The sequence below is a fragment of the Salvelinus namaycush genome, chromosome 8 (genome assembly GCF_016432855.1).
Source record: "Salvelinus namaycush isolate Seneca chromosome 8, SaNama_1.0, whole genome shotgun sequence".
Classification (NCBI taxonomy): Eukaryota; Metazoa; Chordata; class Actinopteri; order Salmoniformes; family Salmonidae; genus Salvelinus; species Salvelinus namaycush.
In genome coordinates, this window is record NC_052314.1 from 4846855 (window position 1) to 4860901 (window position 14047).

At 40.3% G+C, this 14047-nt stretch overlaps 1 protein-coding gene across 1 annotated transcript in view; it reads left to right on the forward strand.

Moving 5' to 3' along the window:
- Positions 1–381: 381 nt before the first annotated feature.
- Positions 382–14047, forward strand: part of ano5a (anoctamin 5a) — an 86223-nt gene continuing 72557 nt past the window's right edge. The window contains exon 1 of the mRNA XM_038999159.1: positions 382–594. Coding sequence (XP_038855087.1) covers positions 516–594 — 79 coding nt within the window. The 5' untranslated portion in view covers positions 382–515. The remainder of the gene's footprint in view (positions 595–14047) is intronic.

Consider the following 14047-nt stretch of genomic DNA (forward strand, 5'->3'; position numbering starts at 1 on the left):
TCACCATCGTTGCTCCGCTATTTCACAGTTGTTTACCCTGTTGCAGAATACCGTGCAACGGGATTAGAATAGAATAACTAAATGCCAATTCAGTTCCTACTAAGATTAAATGACAAAGCTGTCCTATAAAGTCACTTTTTTTTGGCCACATTAAAGCAGTAAGAATTATTTTATGATCTTGTCCTTTGAATCACTTTGTACGATGATTTTATAAAGTAGGCCAATCTTGTGTTACACCGTCTGTAACGGTTGAACGTAACCAGCTCAGTGCCGACAGAGTTTTGGAGTCAGGCCCCTCCCCTTTAATGACAATATTTTTTGTCAGGGGACTTTGGGGCTTGGTAGTGCCTCTTGAGCGCTGTTTCAAGATTCATCTTGAGAAGGTAGCAGCAGTACATTTACCGCTCAAAGTGCGTCCGGAGCGTAAGGCGTGGGCGTTGGAGTCCTGACTCAAAAGATACCCGATCCTCTGTGTTTTTACCGGGCCGACGGTCGTTTCGCAAGGGCTCGGCAAGATGAGTGACAGGAGTCGACTAACGGGAAAGATTGCAGATGAAACTTTGATTGAGATGAGCCGGAACTCCCTATGTGATGGTAAATTGTTCGGTTTACTTGTGTCAGACTAGTTAGGCAGACAGCGCCGCATTGAACGGGTTGATGTTCCATGCTCTTGCTTGTTTACAGCTTTTTGATAATCAAATTAGTACGTTATTTGTCTTTAGGTATGAGATGTAGATTGATCTGTAGTTTATACAATCATATTGTTGCTTATAGGCCTAACAGTTACGCATTTAATTGTATTCTATGCAGACCAACTCAACCGACGGGACCGTAAACATGAACTAGGCCTAATACACACTTTGTCATGTACAAAATTAATATGTCCCAGACCCCAACAATTTACCGTTTTATTGAATAAAGCCATTATTTTAGAAGTTGATTTACAGTAGATCTGTAGACTACTCAGATTGATACGGTTTAAAATATCAGCAACCTCTTAAAGATTTCTTAAAATACAGTAATTACATTACCATGCAGGAACATGGACATCGATAAAGTATTATAATAATGGTGCTATTCAATCTATCCAAGACTTTATGTTTTACCACTGGTCGCCGTTTTACTGTGTATTATCAGCATAGTCATTGTTAAATCAGTTTTTGTCCGGAGAGTAAAGTGTTGGTTTTCTGACCTCCCCTTTAACACACTACGGAGCCTGCCTCATGGTCGGCACCCGGACTTGTCGAGCATTCCTTTTTAAGCTTAACTTGGTCATGTTGTTAGTGGGGAACCCCCCTCTCTCTCTCTGATCTGGAAGAAATAGTCTCGCTTGCTTCAGAATACAGAATAGCATTTCATATACACAGGCTACAAGTAAACGTTCCCTACAGCTGCTGAGCATAACTTTGTCAGCAAAGCAACGTTTTATAGCCTTACCATCTATGGTAGTACTGTAAAACAGATGAGATGGGATTACTTTGAATGCACCCCAATCCTCAGCATTCTTTTTAGATGACTGTCTGTCACCATGTTCTTTAGTTCAATACTTACTGTAGAGAAGTAATGACAGAGAGAAGTCTTTGATACTTAAACCTAACCTGAACCCTAGTACAATAGTTACTTAAGCAATACCGCACCTCAGGGGTTTGTGGAATATGGCCAATATACCACAGCTAAGGGTTGTTCTTACGTATGCCGCAACGCAGAGTACCTGGATACAGCCCTTAGCTGTGGTATATTGGCCATATACCACAAACCCCTGAGGTGCGGTATTGCTATTATAAACTGGTTACCAACGTAATTAGTACAAAGAGTACAAATAAATGTTTTGCCATAACAGTAGTATACGGTCTGATATACCACGGCTGTCAGCCAATCAGCATTCAGGCGCTCAAACCACCCAGTTTATAATGTAGAAGTTATAACAGAGAGAGACGTCTATGGTACTTAAACCTGAGATGTGAGTGAGAATGGCTCAGGTTACACCCTAAACAGCACCCTATTCCCCTATATAGTGCACTACTTTAGACCAGAGCCCTATGGAACCCTATTCCCCTATATAGTGCACTACTTTAGACCAGAGCCCTATGGCACCCTATTCCCCTATATAGTGCACTACTTTAGACCAGAGCCCTATGGCACCCTATTCCCTATTATAGTGCATTACTTTTGACTACTTCCCTATGAGCCAATGACTCAATGAAGAGTGCGTTGTTGATTGTGTTGGACAAGGTTCATGTGTCTCTTTTTACAGTCTATGTGGTATATCACCATGGTGATGGAGATTAGGATAGGGAAGAAGAGATTAAAGAAGAAGAGCATCATAAATTGCACAGATAACACTGCCAAGGTGTCTTTGTTATCCAACAACACAACAAGGCCAGTTTTAAGGCCAGGCTGATAATAAATATTTACATCTACCTAACAATTTGAATATTTTGTTGCTCATTTGGTCCATTAAATATTGGTATTTTCAATAAGTAAACATAAAAATGTAAAATACTTGGATGAAAATTTATATTTTTCTTCAGTTTATCATACTACCATCATTAACATTTGAATGAATTTTAACTCCGTTTTTTGTCCGGAGAGTAAACTGTCGGTTTTCAGACCTCCCCTTTAACACACTGCCCAGGCTGCCTCATGGTCAGACCCGGACTTGTCGAGAATTCCTTTTTAGGCTTAACATGGTCATGCTGTTAGTCAGTACCCCTCCTCTTTCTCTGAGCTGGAAGAAATACTCTGCCTGCTACTTCATCCATTGTCCAGAAAAATGTATTTACGCAATATGCAAATATGTGCATATTTAATTAGATATTGCATTATTTGCATATTATAATAAGATATTTCAGGAAAATTGTAATACAATAAAGTATGATGTTTGTGTCTACATTCAACTGGTAAAAGTTGATTGTGATGTAATTTAAAGGGGAAAAAATTACTCTATGAGGGTGTGGTGCCTGGCCTTAAGACATAAACTGATTTATCTCGGACATAGATCACATTTGGTCCAAAGTTTAGTAGGTCTATGTCTCTCTCTCTCTCTCTGTGTGTGTGTGTGTGTGTGTGTGTGTGTGTGTGTGTGTGTGTGTGTGTGTGTGTGTGTGTGTGTGTGTGTGTGTGTGTGTGTGTGTGTGTGTGTGTGTGTGTGTAGTTTGGGTTGACTCACTGTATCTACAGTATAGGTTACATGGAGGTTTTATCTGGCGTTAGTGCCTAACCTGCTGTAAGCCTTAGGGCCTACCTGAAAGCTTGCCAAATATACACCACATGCCAAAATACTTTTGGGAACTTGGGCAGAAAAAGTTAACATCGATCCACTGAGGCAAAAAAGGACAATGTCAGAGTTTATTTCAATAACAGGAAATCTGTGAAATGGAGAGTTGAATGTATATAGAAGGGAGATCCAGAACAGTAGTCTGTTCTAGAAGAGAGGACCAGAACAGTAGTCTGTTATAGAAGAGAGGACCAGAACAGTAGTCTAATGTTATAGAAGAGAGGACCAGAACAGTAGTCTGTTATAGAAGAGAGGACCAGAACAGTAGTCTAATGTTATAGAAGAGAGGACCAGAACAGTAGTCTGTTATAGAAGAGAGGACCAGAACAGTAGTCTGTTATAGAAGAGAGGACCAGAACAGTAGTCTGTTATAGAAGAGAGGACCAGAACAGTAGTCTGTTATAGAAGAGAGGACCAGAACAGCAGTCTAATGTTATAGAAGAGAGGACCAGAACAGTAGTCTGTTATAGAAGAGAGGACCAGAACAGCAGTCTAATGTTATAGAAGAGAGGACCAGAACAGTAGTCTAATGTTATAGAAGAGAGGACCAGAACAGCAGTCTAATGTTATAGAAGAGAGGACCAGAACAGTAGTCTGTTATAGAAGAGAGGACCAGAACAGTAGTCTGTTATAGAAGAGAGGACCAGAACAGTAGTCTAATGTTATAGAAGAGAGGACCAGAACAGTAGTCTAATGTTATAGAAGAGAGGACCAGAACAGTAGTCTGTTATAGAAGAGAGGACCAGAACAGTAGTCTAATGTTATAGAAGAGAGGACCAGAACAGTAGTCTAATGTTATAGAAGAGAGGACCAGAACAGTAGTCTAATGTTATAGAAGAGAGGACCAGAACAGCAGTCTAATGTTATAGAAGAGAGGACCAGAACAGTAGTCTAATGTTATAGAAGAGAGGACCAGAACAGTAGTCTGTCATAGAAGAGAGGACCAGAACAGTAGTCTGTTATAGAAGAGAGGACCAGAACAGTAGTCTGTTATAGAAGAGAGGACCAGAACAGTAGTCTGTTATAGAAGAGAGGACCAGAACAGTAGTCTGTTATAGAAGAGAGGACCAGAACAGCAGTCTAATGTTATAGAAGAGAGGACCAGAACAGTAGTCTGTTATAGAAGAGAGAACCAGAACAGCAGTCTAATGTTATAGAAGAGAGGACCAGAACAGTAGTCTAATGTTATAGAAGAGAGGACCAGAACAGCAGTCTAATGTTATAGAAGAGAGGACCATAACAGTAGTCTGTTATAGAAGAGAGGACCAGAACAGTAGTCTGTTATAGAAGAGAGGACCAGAACAGTAGTCTAATGTTATAGAAGAGAGGACCAGAACAGTAGTCTAATGTTATAGAAGAGAGGACCAGAACAGTAGTCTGTTATAGAAGAGAGGACCAGAACAGTAGTCTGTTATAGAAGAGAGGACCAGAACAGTAGTCTAATGTTATAGAAGAGAGGACCAGAACAGTAGTCTAATGTTATAGAAGAGAGGACCAGAACAGCAGTCTAATGTTATAGAAGAGAGGACCAGAACAGTAGTCTAATGTTATAGAAGAGAGGACCAGAACAGTAGTCTGTCATAGAAGAGAGGACCAGAACAGTAGTCTGTTATAGAAGAGAGGACCAGAACAGTAGTCTGTTATAGAAGAGAGGACCAGAACAGCAGTCTAATGTTATAGAAGAGAGGCCCAGAACAGTAGTCTGTTATAGAAGAGAGGACCAGAACAGCAGTCTAATGTTATAGAAGAGAGGACCAGAACAGTAGTCTAATGTTATAGAAGAGAGGACCAGAACAGCAGTCTAATGTTATAGAAGAGAGGACCATAACAGTAGTCTGTTATAGAAGAGAGGACCAGAACAGTAGTCTGTTATAGAAGAGAGGACCAGAACAGTAGTCTAATGTTATAGAAGAGAGGACCAGAACAGTAGTCTAATGTTATAGAAGAGAGGACCAGAACAGTAGTCTGTTATAGAAGAGAGGACCAGAACAGTAGTCTGTTATAGAAGAGAGGACCAGAACAGTAGTCTAATGTTATAGAAGAGAGGACCAGAACAGTAGTCTAATGTTATAGAAGAGAGGACCAGAACAGCAGTCTAATGTTATAGAAGAGAGGACCAGAACAGTAGTCTAATGTTATAGAAGAGAGGACCAGAACAGTAGTCTGTTATAGAAGAGAGGACCAGAACAGCAGTCTAATGTTATAGAAGAGAGGACCAGAACAGTAGTCTAATGTTATAGAAGAGAGGACCAGAACAGTAGTCTGTTATAGAAGAGAGGACCAGAACAGTAGTCTGTTATAGAAGAGAGGACCAGAACAGTAGTCTGTTATAGAAGAGAGGACCAGAACAGTAGTCTGTTATAGAAGAGAGGACCAGAACAGTAGTCTAATGTTATAGAAGAGAGGACCAGAACAGCAGTCTAATGTTATAGAAGAGAGGACCAGAACAGTAGTCTGTTATAGAAGAGAGGACCAGAACAGCAGTCTAATGTTATAGAAGAGAGGACCAGAACAGTAGTCTAATGTTATAGAAGAGAGGACCAGAACAGTAGTCTGTTATAGAAGAGAGGACCAGAACAGCAGTCTAATGTTATAGAAGAGAGGACCAGAACAGTAGTCTAATGTTATAGAAGAGAGGACCAGAACAGTAGTCTGTTATAGAAGAGAGGACCAGAACAGTAGTCTAATGTTATAGAAGAGAGGACCAGAACAGTAGTCTAATGTTATAGAAGAGAGGACCAGAACAGTAGTCTGTTATAGAAGAGAGGACCAGAACAGTAGTCTAATGTTATAGAAGAGAGGACCAGAACAGTAGTCTAATGTTATAGAAGAGAGGACCAGAACAGTAGTCTAATGTTATAGAAGAGAGGACCAGAACAGCAGTCTAATGTTATAGAAGAGAGGACCAGAACAGTAGTCTAATGTTATAGAAGAGAGGACCAGAACAGTAGTCTGTCATAGAAGAGAGGACCAGAACAGTAGTCTGTTATAGAAGAGAGGACCAGAACAGTAGTCTGTTATAGAAGAGAGGACCAGAACAGCAGTCTAATGTTATAGAAGAGAGGACCAGAACAGTAGTCTGTTATAGAAGAGAGGACCAGAACAGCAGTCTAATGTTATAGAAGAGAGGACCAGAACAGTAGTCTAATGTTATAGAAGAGAGGACCAGAACAGCAGTCTAATGTTATAGAAGAGAGGACCATAACAGTAGTCTGTTATAGAAGAGAGGACCAGAACAGTAGTCTGTTATAGAAGAGAGGACCAGAACAGTAGTCTAATGTTATAGAAGAGAGGACCAGAACAGTAGTCTAATGTTATAGAAGAGAGGACCAGAACAGTAGTCTGTTATAGAAGAGAGGACCAGAACAGTAGTCTGTTATAGAAGAGAGGACCAGAACAGTAGTCTAATGTTATAGAAGAGAGGACCAGAACAGTAGTCTAATGTTATAGAAGAGAGGACCAGAACAGCAGTCTAATGTTATAGAAGAGAGGACCAGAACAGTAGTCTAATGTTATAGAAGAGAGGACCAGAACAGTAGTCTGTCATAGAAGAGAGGACCAGAACAGTAGTCTGTTATAGAAGAGAGGACCAGAACAGTAGTCTGTTATAGAAGAGAGGACCAGAACAGCAGTCTAATGTTATAGAAGAGAGGACCAGAACAGTAGTCTAATGTTATAGAAGAGAGGACCAGAACAGTAGTCTGTTATAGAAGAGAGGACCAGAACAGTAGTCTGTTATAGAAGAGAGGACCAGAACAGTAGTCTGTTATAGAAGAGAGGACCAGAACAGTAGTCTGTTATAGAAGAGAGGACCAGAACAGTAGTCTAATGTTATGGAAGAGAGGACCAGAACAGCAGTCTAATGTTATAGAAGAGAGGACCAGAACAGTAGTCTGTTATAGAAGAGAGGACCAGAACAGTAGTCTGTTATAGAAGAGAGGACCAGAACAGTAGTCTAATGTTATAGAAGAGAGGACCAGAACAGCAGTCTAATGTTATAGAAGAGAGGACCAGAACAGTAGTCTAATGTTATAGAAGAGAGGACCAGAACAGTAGTCTGTTATAGAAGAGAGGACCAGAACAGTAGTCTAATGTTATAGAAGAGAGGACCAGAACAGTAGTCTGTTATAGAAGAGAGGACCAGAACAGTAGTCTGTTATAGAAGAGAGGACCAGAACAGTAGTCTGTTATAGAAGAGAGGACCAGAACAGTAGTCTGTTATAGAAGAGAGGACCAGAACAGTAGTCTAATGTTATAGAAGAGAGGACCAGAACAGTAGTCTGTTATAGAAGAGAGGACCAGAACAGTAGTCTAATGTTATAGAAGAGAGGTCCAGAACAGTAGTCTGTTATAGAAGAGAGGACCAGAACAGTAGTCTGTTATAGAAGAGAGGACCAGAACAGCAGTCTAATGTTATAGAAGAGAGGACCAGAACAGCAGTCTAATGTTATAGAAGAGAGGACCAGAACAGTAGTCTGTTATAGAAGAGAGGACCAAAACAGTAGTCTGTTATAGAAGAGAGGACCAGAACAGTAGTCTAATGTTATAGAAGAGAGGACCAGAACAGCAGTCTAATGTTATAGAAGAGAGGACCAGAACAGTAGTCTAATGTTATAGAAGAGAGGACCAGAACAGTAGTCTGTTATAGAAGAGAGGACCAGAACAGTAGTCTGTTATAGAAGAGAGGACCAGAACAGTAGTCTAATGTTATGGAAGAGAGGACCAGAACAGCAGTCTAATGTTATAGAAGAGAGGACCAGAACAGTAGTCTGTTATAGAAGAGAGGACCAGAACAGTAGTCTGTTATAGAAGAGAGGACCAGAACAGTAGTCTAATGTTATAGAAGAGAGGACCAGAACAGCAGTCTAATGTTATAGAAGAGAGGACCAGAACAGTAGTCTAATGTTATAGAAGAGAGGACCAGAACAGTAGTCTGTTATAGAAGAGAGGACCAGAACAGTAGTCTAATGTTATAGAAGAGAGGACCAGAACAGTAGTCTGTTATAGAAGAGAGGACCAGAACAGTAGTCTGTTATAGAAGAGAGGACCAGAACAGTAGTCTGTTATAGAAGAGAGGACCAGAACAGTAGTCTGTTATAGAAGAGAGGACCAGAACAGTAGTCTAATGTTATAGAAGAGAGGACCAGAACAGTAGTCTGTTATAGAAGAGAGGACCAGAACAGTAGTCTAATGTTATAGAAGAGAGGTCCAGAACAGTAGTCTGTTATAGAAGAGAGGACCAGAACAGTAGTCTGTTATAGAAGAGAGGACCAGAACAGCAGTCTAATGTTATAGAAGAGAGGACCAGAACAGCAGTCTAATGTTATAGAAGAGAGGACCAGAACAGTAGTCTGTTATAGAAGAGAGGACCAGAACAGTAGTCTGTTATAGAAGAGAGGACCAGAACAGTAGTCTAATGTTATAGAAGAGAGGACCAGAACAGCAGTCTAATGTTATAGAAGAGAGGACCAGAACAGTAGTCTAATGTTATAGAAGAGAGGACCAGAACAGTAGTCTGTTATAGAAGAGAGGACCAGAACAGTAGTCTAATGTTATAGAAGAGAGGACCAGAACAGTAGTCTGTTATAGAAGAGAGGACCAGAACAGTAGTCTGTTATAGAAGAGAGGACCAGAACAGTAGTCTGTTATAGAAGAGAGGACCAGAACAGTAGTCTGTTATAGAAGAGAGGACCAGAACAGTAGTCTAATGTTATAGAAGAGAGGACCAGAACAGTAGTCTGTTATAGAAGAGAGGACCAGAACAGTAGTCTAATGTTATAGAAGAGAGGTCCAGAACAGTAGTCTGTTATAGAAGAGAGGACCAGAACAGTAGTCTGTTATAGAAGAGAGGACCAGAACAGCAGTCTAATGTTATAGAAGAGAGGACCAGAACAGTAGTCTGTTATAGAAGAGAGGACCAGAACAGCAGTCTAATGTTATAGAAGAGAGGACCAGAACAGTAGTCTGTTATAGAAGAGAGGACCAGAACAGCAGTCTAATGTTATAGAAGAGAGGACCAGAACAGTAGTCTGTTATAGAAGAGAGGACCAGAACAGTAGTCTGTTATAGAAGAGAGGACCAGAACAGCAGTCTAATGTTATAGAAGAGAGGACCAGAACAGTAGTCTAATGTTATAGAAGAGAGGACCATAACAGTAGTCTGTTATAGAAGAGAGGACCAGAACAGTAGTCTAATGTTATAGAAGAGAGGACCAGAACAGTAGTCTAATGTTATAGAAGAGAGGACCAGAACAGTAGTCTGTTATAGAAGAGAGGACCAGAACAGTAGTCTGTTATAGAAGAGAGGACCAGAACAGTAGTCTAATGTTATAGAAGAGAGGACCAAAACAGTAGTCTAATGTTATAGAAGAGAGGACCAGAACAGCAGTCTAATGTTATAGAAGAGAGGACCAGAACAGTAGTCTAATGTTATAGAAGAGAGGACCAGAACAGTAGTCTGTCATAGAAGAGAGGACCAGAACAGTAGTCTGTTATAGAAGAGAGGACCAGAACAGTAGTCTGTTATAGAAGAGAGGACCAGAACAGCAGTCTAATGTTATAGAAGAGAGGACCAGAACAGTAGTCTAATGTTATAGAAGAGAGGACCAGAACAGTAGTCTGTTATAGAAGAGAGGACCAGAACAGTAGTCTGTTATAGAAGAGAGGACCAGAACAGTAGTCTGTTATAGAAGAGAGGACCAGAACAGTAGTCTAATGTTATAGAAGAGAGGACCAGAACAGTAGTCTAATGTTATAGAAGAGAGGACCAGAACAGCAGTCTAATGTTATAGAAGAGAGGACCAGAACAGTAGTCTGTTATAGAAGAGAGGACCAGAACAGTAGTCTGTTATAGAAGAGAGGACCAGAACAGTAGTCTAATGTTATAGAAGAGAGGACCAGAACAGTAGTCTAATGTTATAGAAGAGAGGACCAGAACAGTAGTCTAATGTTATAGAAGAGAGGACCAGAACAGTAGTCTAATGTTATAGAAGAGAGGACCAGAACAGTAGTCTGTTATAGAAGAGAGGACCAGAACAGTAGTCTAATGTTATAGAAGAGAGGACCAGAACAGTAGTCTGTTATAGAAGAGAGGACCAGAACAGTAGTCTGTTATAGAAGAGAGGACCAGAACAGTAGTCTGTTATAGAAGAGAGGACCAGAACAGTAGTCTGTTATAGAAGAGAGGACCAGAACAGTAGTCTAATGTTATAGAAGAGAGGACCAGAACAGTAGTCTGTTATAGAAGAGAGGACCAGAACAGTAGTCTAATGTTATAGAAGAGAGGTCCAGAACAGTAGTCTGTTATAGAAGAGAGGACCAGAACAGTAGTCTGTTATAGAAGAGAGGACCAGAACAGCAGTCTAATGTTATAGAAGAGAGGACCAGAACAGCAGTCTAATGTTATAGAAGAGAGGACCAGAACAGTAGTCTGTTATAGAAGAGAGGACCAGAACAGTAGTCTGTTATAGAAGAGAGGACCAGAACAGTAGTCTAATGTTATAGAAGAGAGGACCAGAACAGCAGTCTAATGTTATAGAAGAGAGGACCAGAACAGTAGTCTAATGTTATAGAAGAGAGGACCAGAACAGTAGTCTGTTATAGAAGAGAGGACCAGAACAGTAGTCTAATGTTATAGAAGAGAGGACCAGAACAGTAGTCTGTTATAGAAGAGAGGACCAGAACAGTAGTCTGTTATAGAAGAGAGGACCAGAACAGTAGTCTGTTATAGAAGAGAGGACCAGAACAGTAGTCTGTTATAGAAGAGAGGACCAGAACAGTAGTCTAATGTTATAGAAGAGAGGACCAGAACAGTAGTCTGTTATAGAAGAGAGGACCAGAACAGTAGTCTAATGTTATAGAAGAGAGGTCCAGAACAGTAGTCTGTTATAGAAGAGAGGACCAGAACAGTAGTCTGTTATAGAAGAGAGGACCAGAACAGCAGTCTAATGTTATAGAAGAGAGGACCAGAACAGTAGTCTGTTATAGAAGAGAGGACCAGAACAGCAGTCTAATGTTATAGAAGAGAGGACCAGAACAGTAGTCTATGTTATAGAAGAGAGGACCAGAACAGTAGTCTAATGTTATAGAAGAGAGGACCAGAACAGTAGTTTATGTTATAGAAGAGAGGACCAGAACAGTAGTATGTTATAGAAGAGAGGACCAGAACAGTAGTCTAATGTTATAGAAGAGAGGACCAGAACAGTAGTCTAATGTTATAGAAGAGAGGACCAGAACAGTAGTCTAATGTTATAGAAGAGAGGACCAGAACAGTAGTCTAATGTTATAGAAGAGAGGACCAGAACAGTAGTCTAATGTTATAGAAGAGAGGACCAGAACAGTAGTCTAATGTTATAGAAGAGAGGACCAGAACAGTAGTCTAATGTTATAGAAGAGAGGACCAGAACAGTAGTCTGTTATAGAAGAGAGGACCAGAACAGCTAGTCTAATGTTATAGAAGAGAGGACCAGAACAGTAGTCTAATGTTATAGAAGAGAGGACCAGAACAGTAGTCTGTTATAGAAGAGAGGACCAGAACAGTAGTCTAATGTTATAGAAGAGAGGACCAGAACAGTAGTCTAATGTTATAGAAGAGAGGACCAGAACAGTAGTCTGTTATAGAATGAGAGGACCAGAACAGTAGTCTAATGTTATAGAAGAGAGGACCAGAACAGTAGTCTTCTGTTATAGAAGAGAGGACCAGAACAGTAGTCTGTTATAGAAGAGAGGACCAGAACAGTAGTATGTTATAGAAGAGAGGACCAGAACAGTAGTCTAATGTTATAGAAGAGAGGACCAGAACAGTAGTCTAATGTTATAGAAGAGAGGACCAGAACAGTAGTCTAGTTATAGAAGAGAGGACCAGAACAGTAGTTCTGTTATAGAAGAGAGGACCAGAACAGTAGTCTGATGTTATAGAAGAGAGGACCAGAACAGTAGTCTAATGTTATAGAAGAGAGGACCAGAACAGTAGTCTAATGTTATAGAAGAGAGGACCAGAACAGTAGTCTAGTTATAGAAGAGAGGACCAGAACAGTAGTCTGTTATAGAAGAGAGGACCAGAACAGTAGTCTAATGTTATAGAAGAGAGGACCAGAACAGTAGTCTAATGTTATAGAAGAGAGGACCAGAACAGTAGTCTATGTTATAGAAGAGAGGACCAGAACAGTAGTCTGTTATAGAAGAGAGGACCAGAACAGTAGTCTAGTTATAGAAGAGAGGACCAGAACAGTAGTCTAATGTTATAGAAGAGAGGACCAGAACAGTAGTCTAATGTTATAGAAGAGAGGACCAGAACAGTAGTCTAATGTTATAGAAGAGAGGACCAGAACAGTAGTCTAATGTTATAGAAGAGAGGACCAGAACAGTAGTCTGTTATAGAAGAGAGGACCAGAACAGTAGTCTAATGTTATAGAAGAGAGGACCAGAACAGTAGTCTAATGTTATAGAAGAGAGGACCAGAACAGTAGTCTATGTTATAGAAGAGAGGACCAGAACAGTAGTCTAATGTTATAGAAGAGAGGACCAGAACAGTAGTCTAATGTTATAGAAGAGAGGACCAGAACAGTAGTCTGTTATAGAAGAGAGGACCAGAACAGTAGTCTGTTATAGAAGAGAGGACCAGAACAGTAGTCTGTTATAGAAGAGAGGACCAGAACAGTAGTCTGTTATAGAAGAGAGGACCAGAACAGTAGTCTAATGTTATAGAAGAGAGGACCAGAACAGTAGTCTATTTTATAGAAGAGAGCACCAGAACAGTAGTCTATGTTATAGAAGAGAGGACCAGAACAGTAGTCTATGTTATAGAAGAGAGGACCAGAACAGTAGTCTGTTATAGAAGAGAGGACCAGAACAGTAGTCTAATGTTATAGAAGAGAGGACCAGAACAGTAGTCTATGTTATAGAAGAGAGGACCAGAACAGTAGTCTAATGTTATAGAAGAGAGGACCAGAACAGTAGTCTGTTATAGAAGAGAGGACCAGAACAGTAGTATGTTATAGAAGAGAGGACCAGAACAGTAGTCTAATGTTATAGAAGAGAGGACCAGAACAGTAGTCTGTTATAGAAGAGAGGACCAGAACAGTAGTCTAATGTTATAGAAGAGAGGACCAGAACAGTAGTCTAATGTTATAGAAGAGAGGACCAGAACAGTAGTCTGTTATAGAAGAGAGGACCAGAACAGTAGTCTGATGTTATAGAAGAGAGGACCAGAACAGTAGTCTAATGTTATAGAAGAGAGGACCAGAACAGTAGTCTATGTTATAGAAGAGAGGACCAGAACAGTAGTCTGTTATAGAAGAGAGGACCAGAACAGTAGTCTAATGTTATAGAAGAGAGGACCAGAACAGTAGTCTGTTATAGAAGAGAGGACCAGAACAGTAGTCTGTTATAGAAGAGAGGACCAGAACAGCAGTCTGTTATAGAAGAGAGGACCAGAACAGTAGTCTGTTATAGAAGAGAGGACCAGAACAGTAGTCTAATGTTATAGAAGAGAGGACCAGAACAGTAGTCTAATGTTATAGAAGAGAGGACCAGAACAGTAGTCTGTTATAGAAGAGAGGACCAGAACAGTAGTCTGTTATAAGAGGACCAGACAGTAGTCTTTAGAAGAGAGGACCCAGAACAGTAGTCTAAATGTTATAGAAGAGAGGACCAGAACAGTAGTCCTGATGTTATAGAAGAGAGGGACCAGAACAGTAGTCTAATGTCTATGTAGAAGAGAGGCATCCAGAACAGTAGTGCTGTTATAGAAGAGAGGACCAGAACAGTAGTC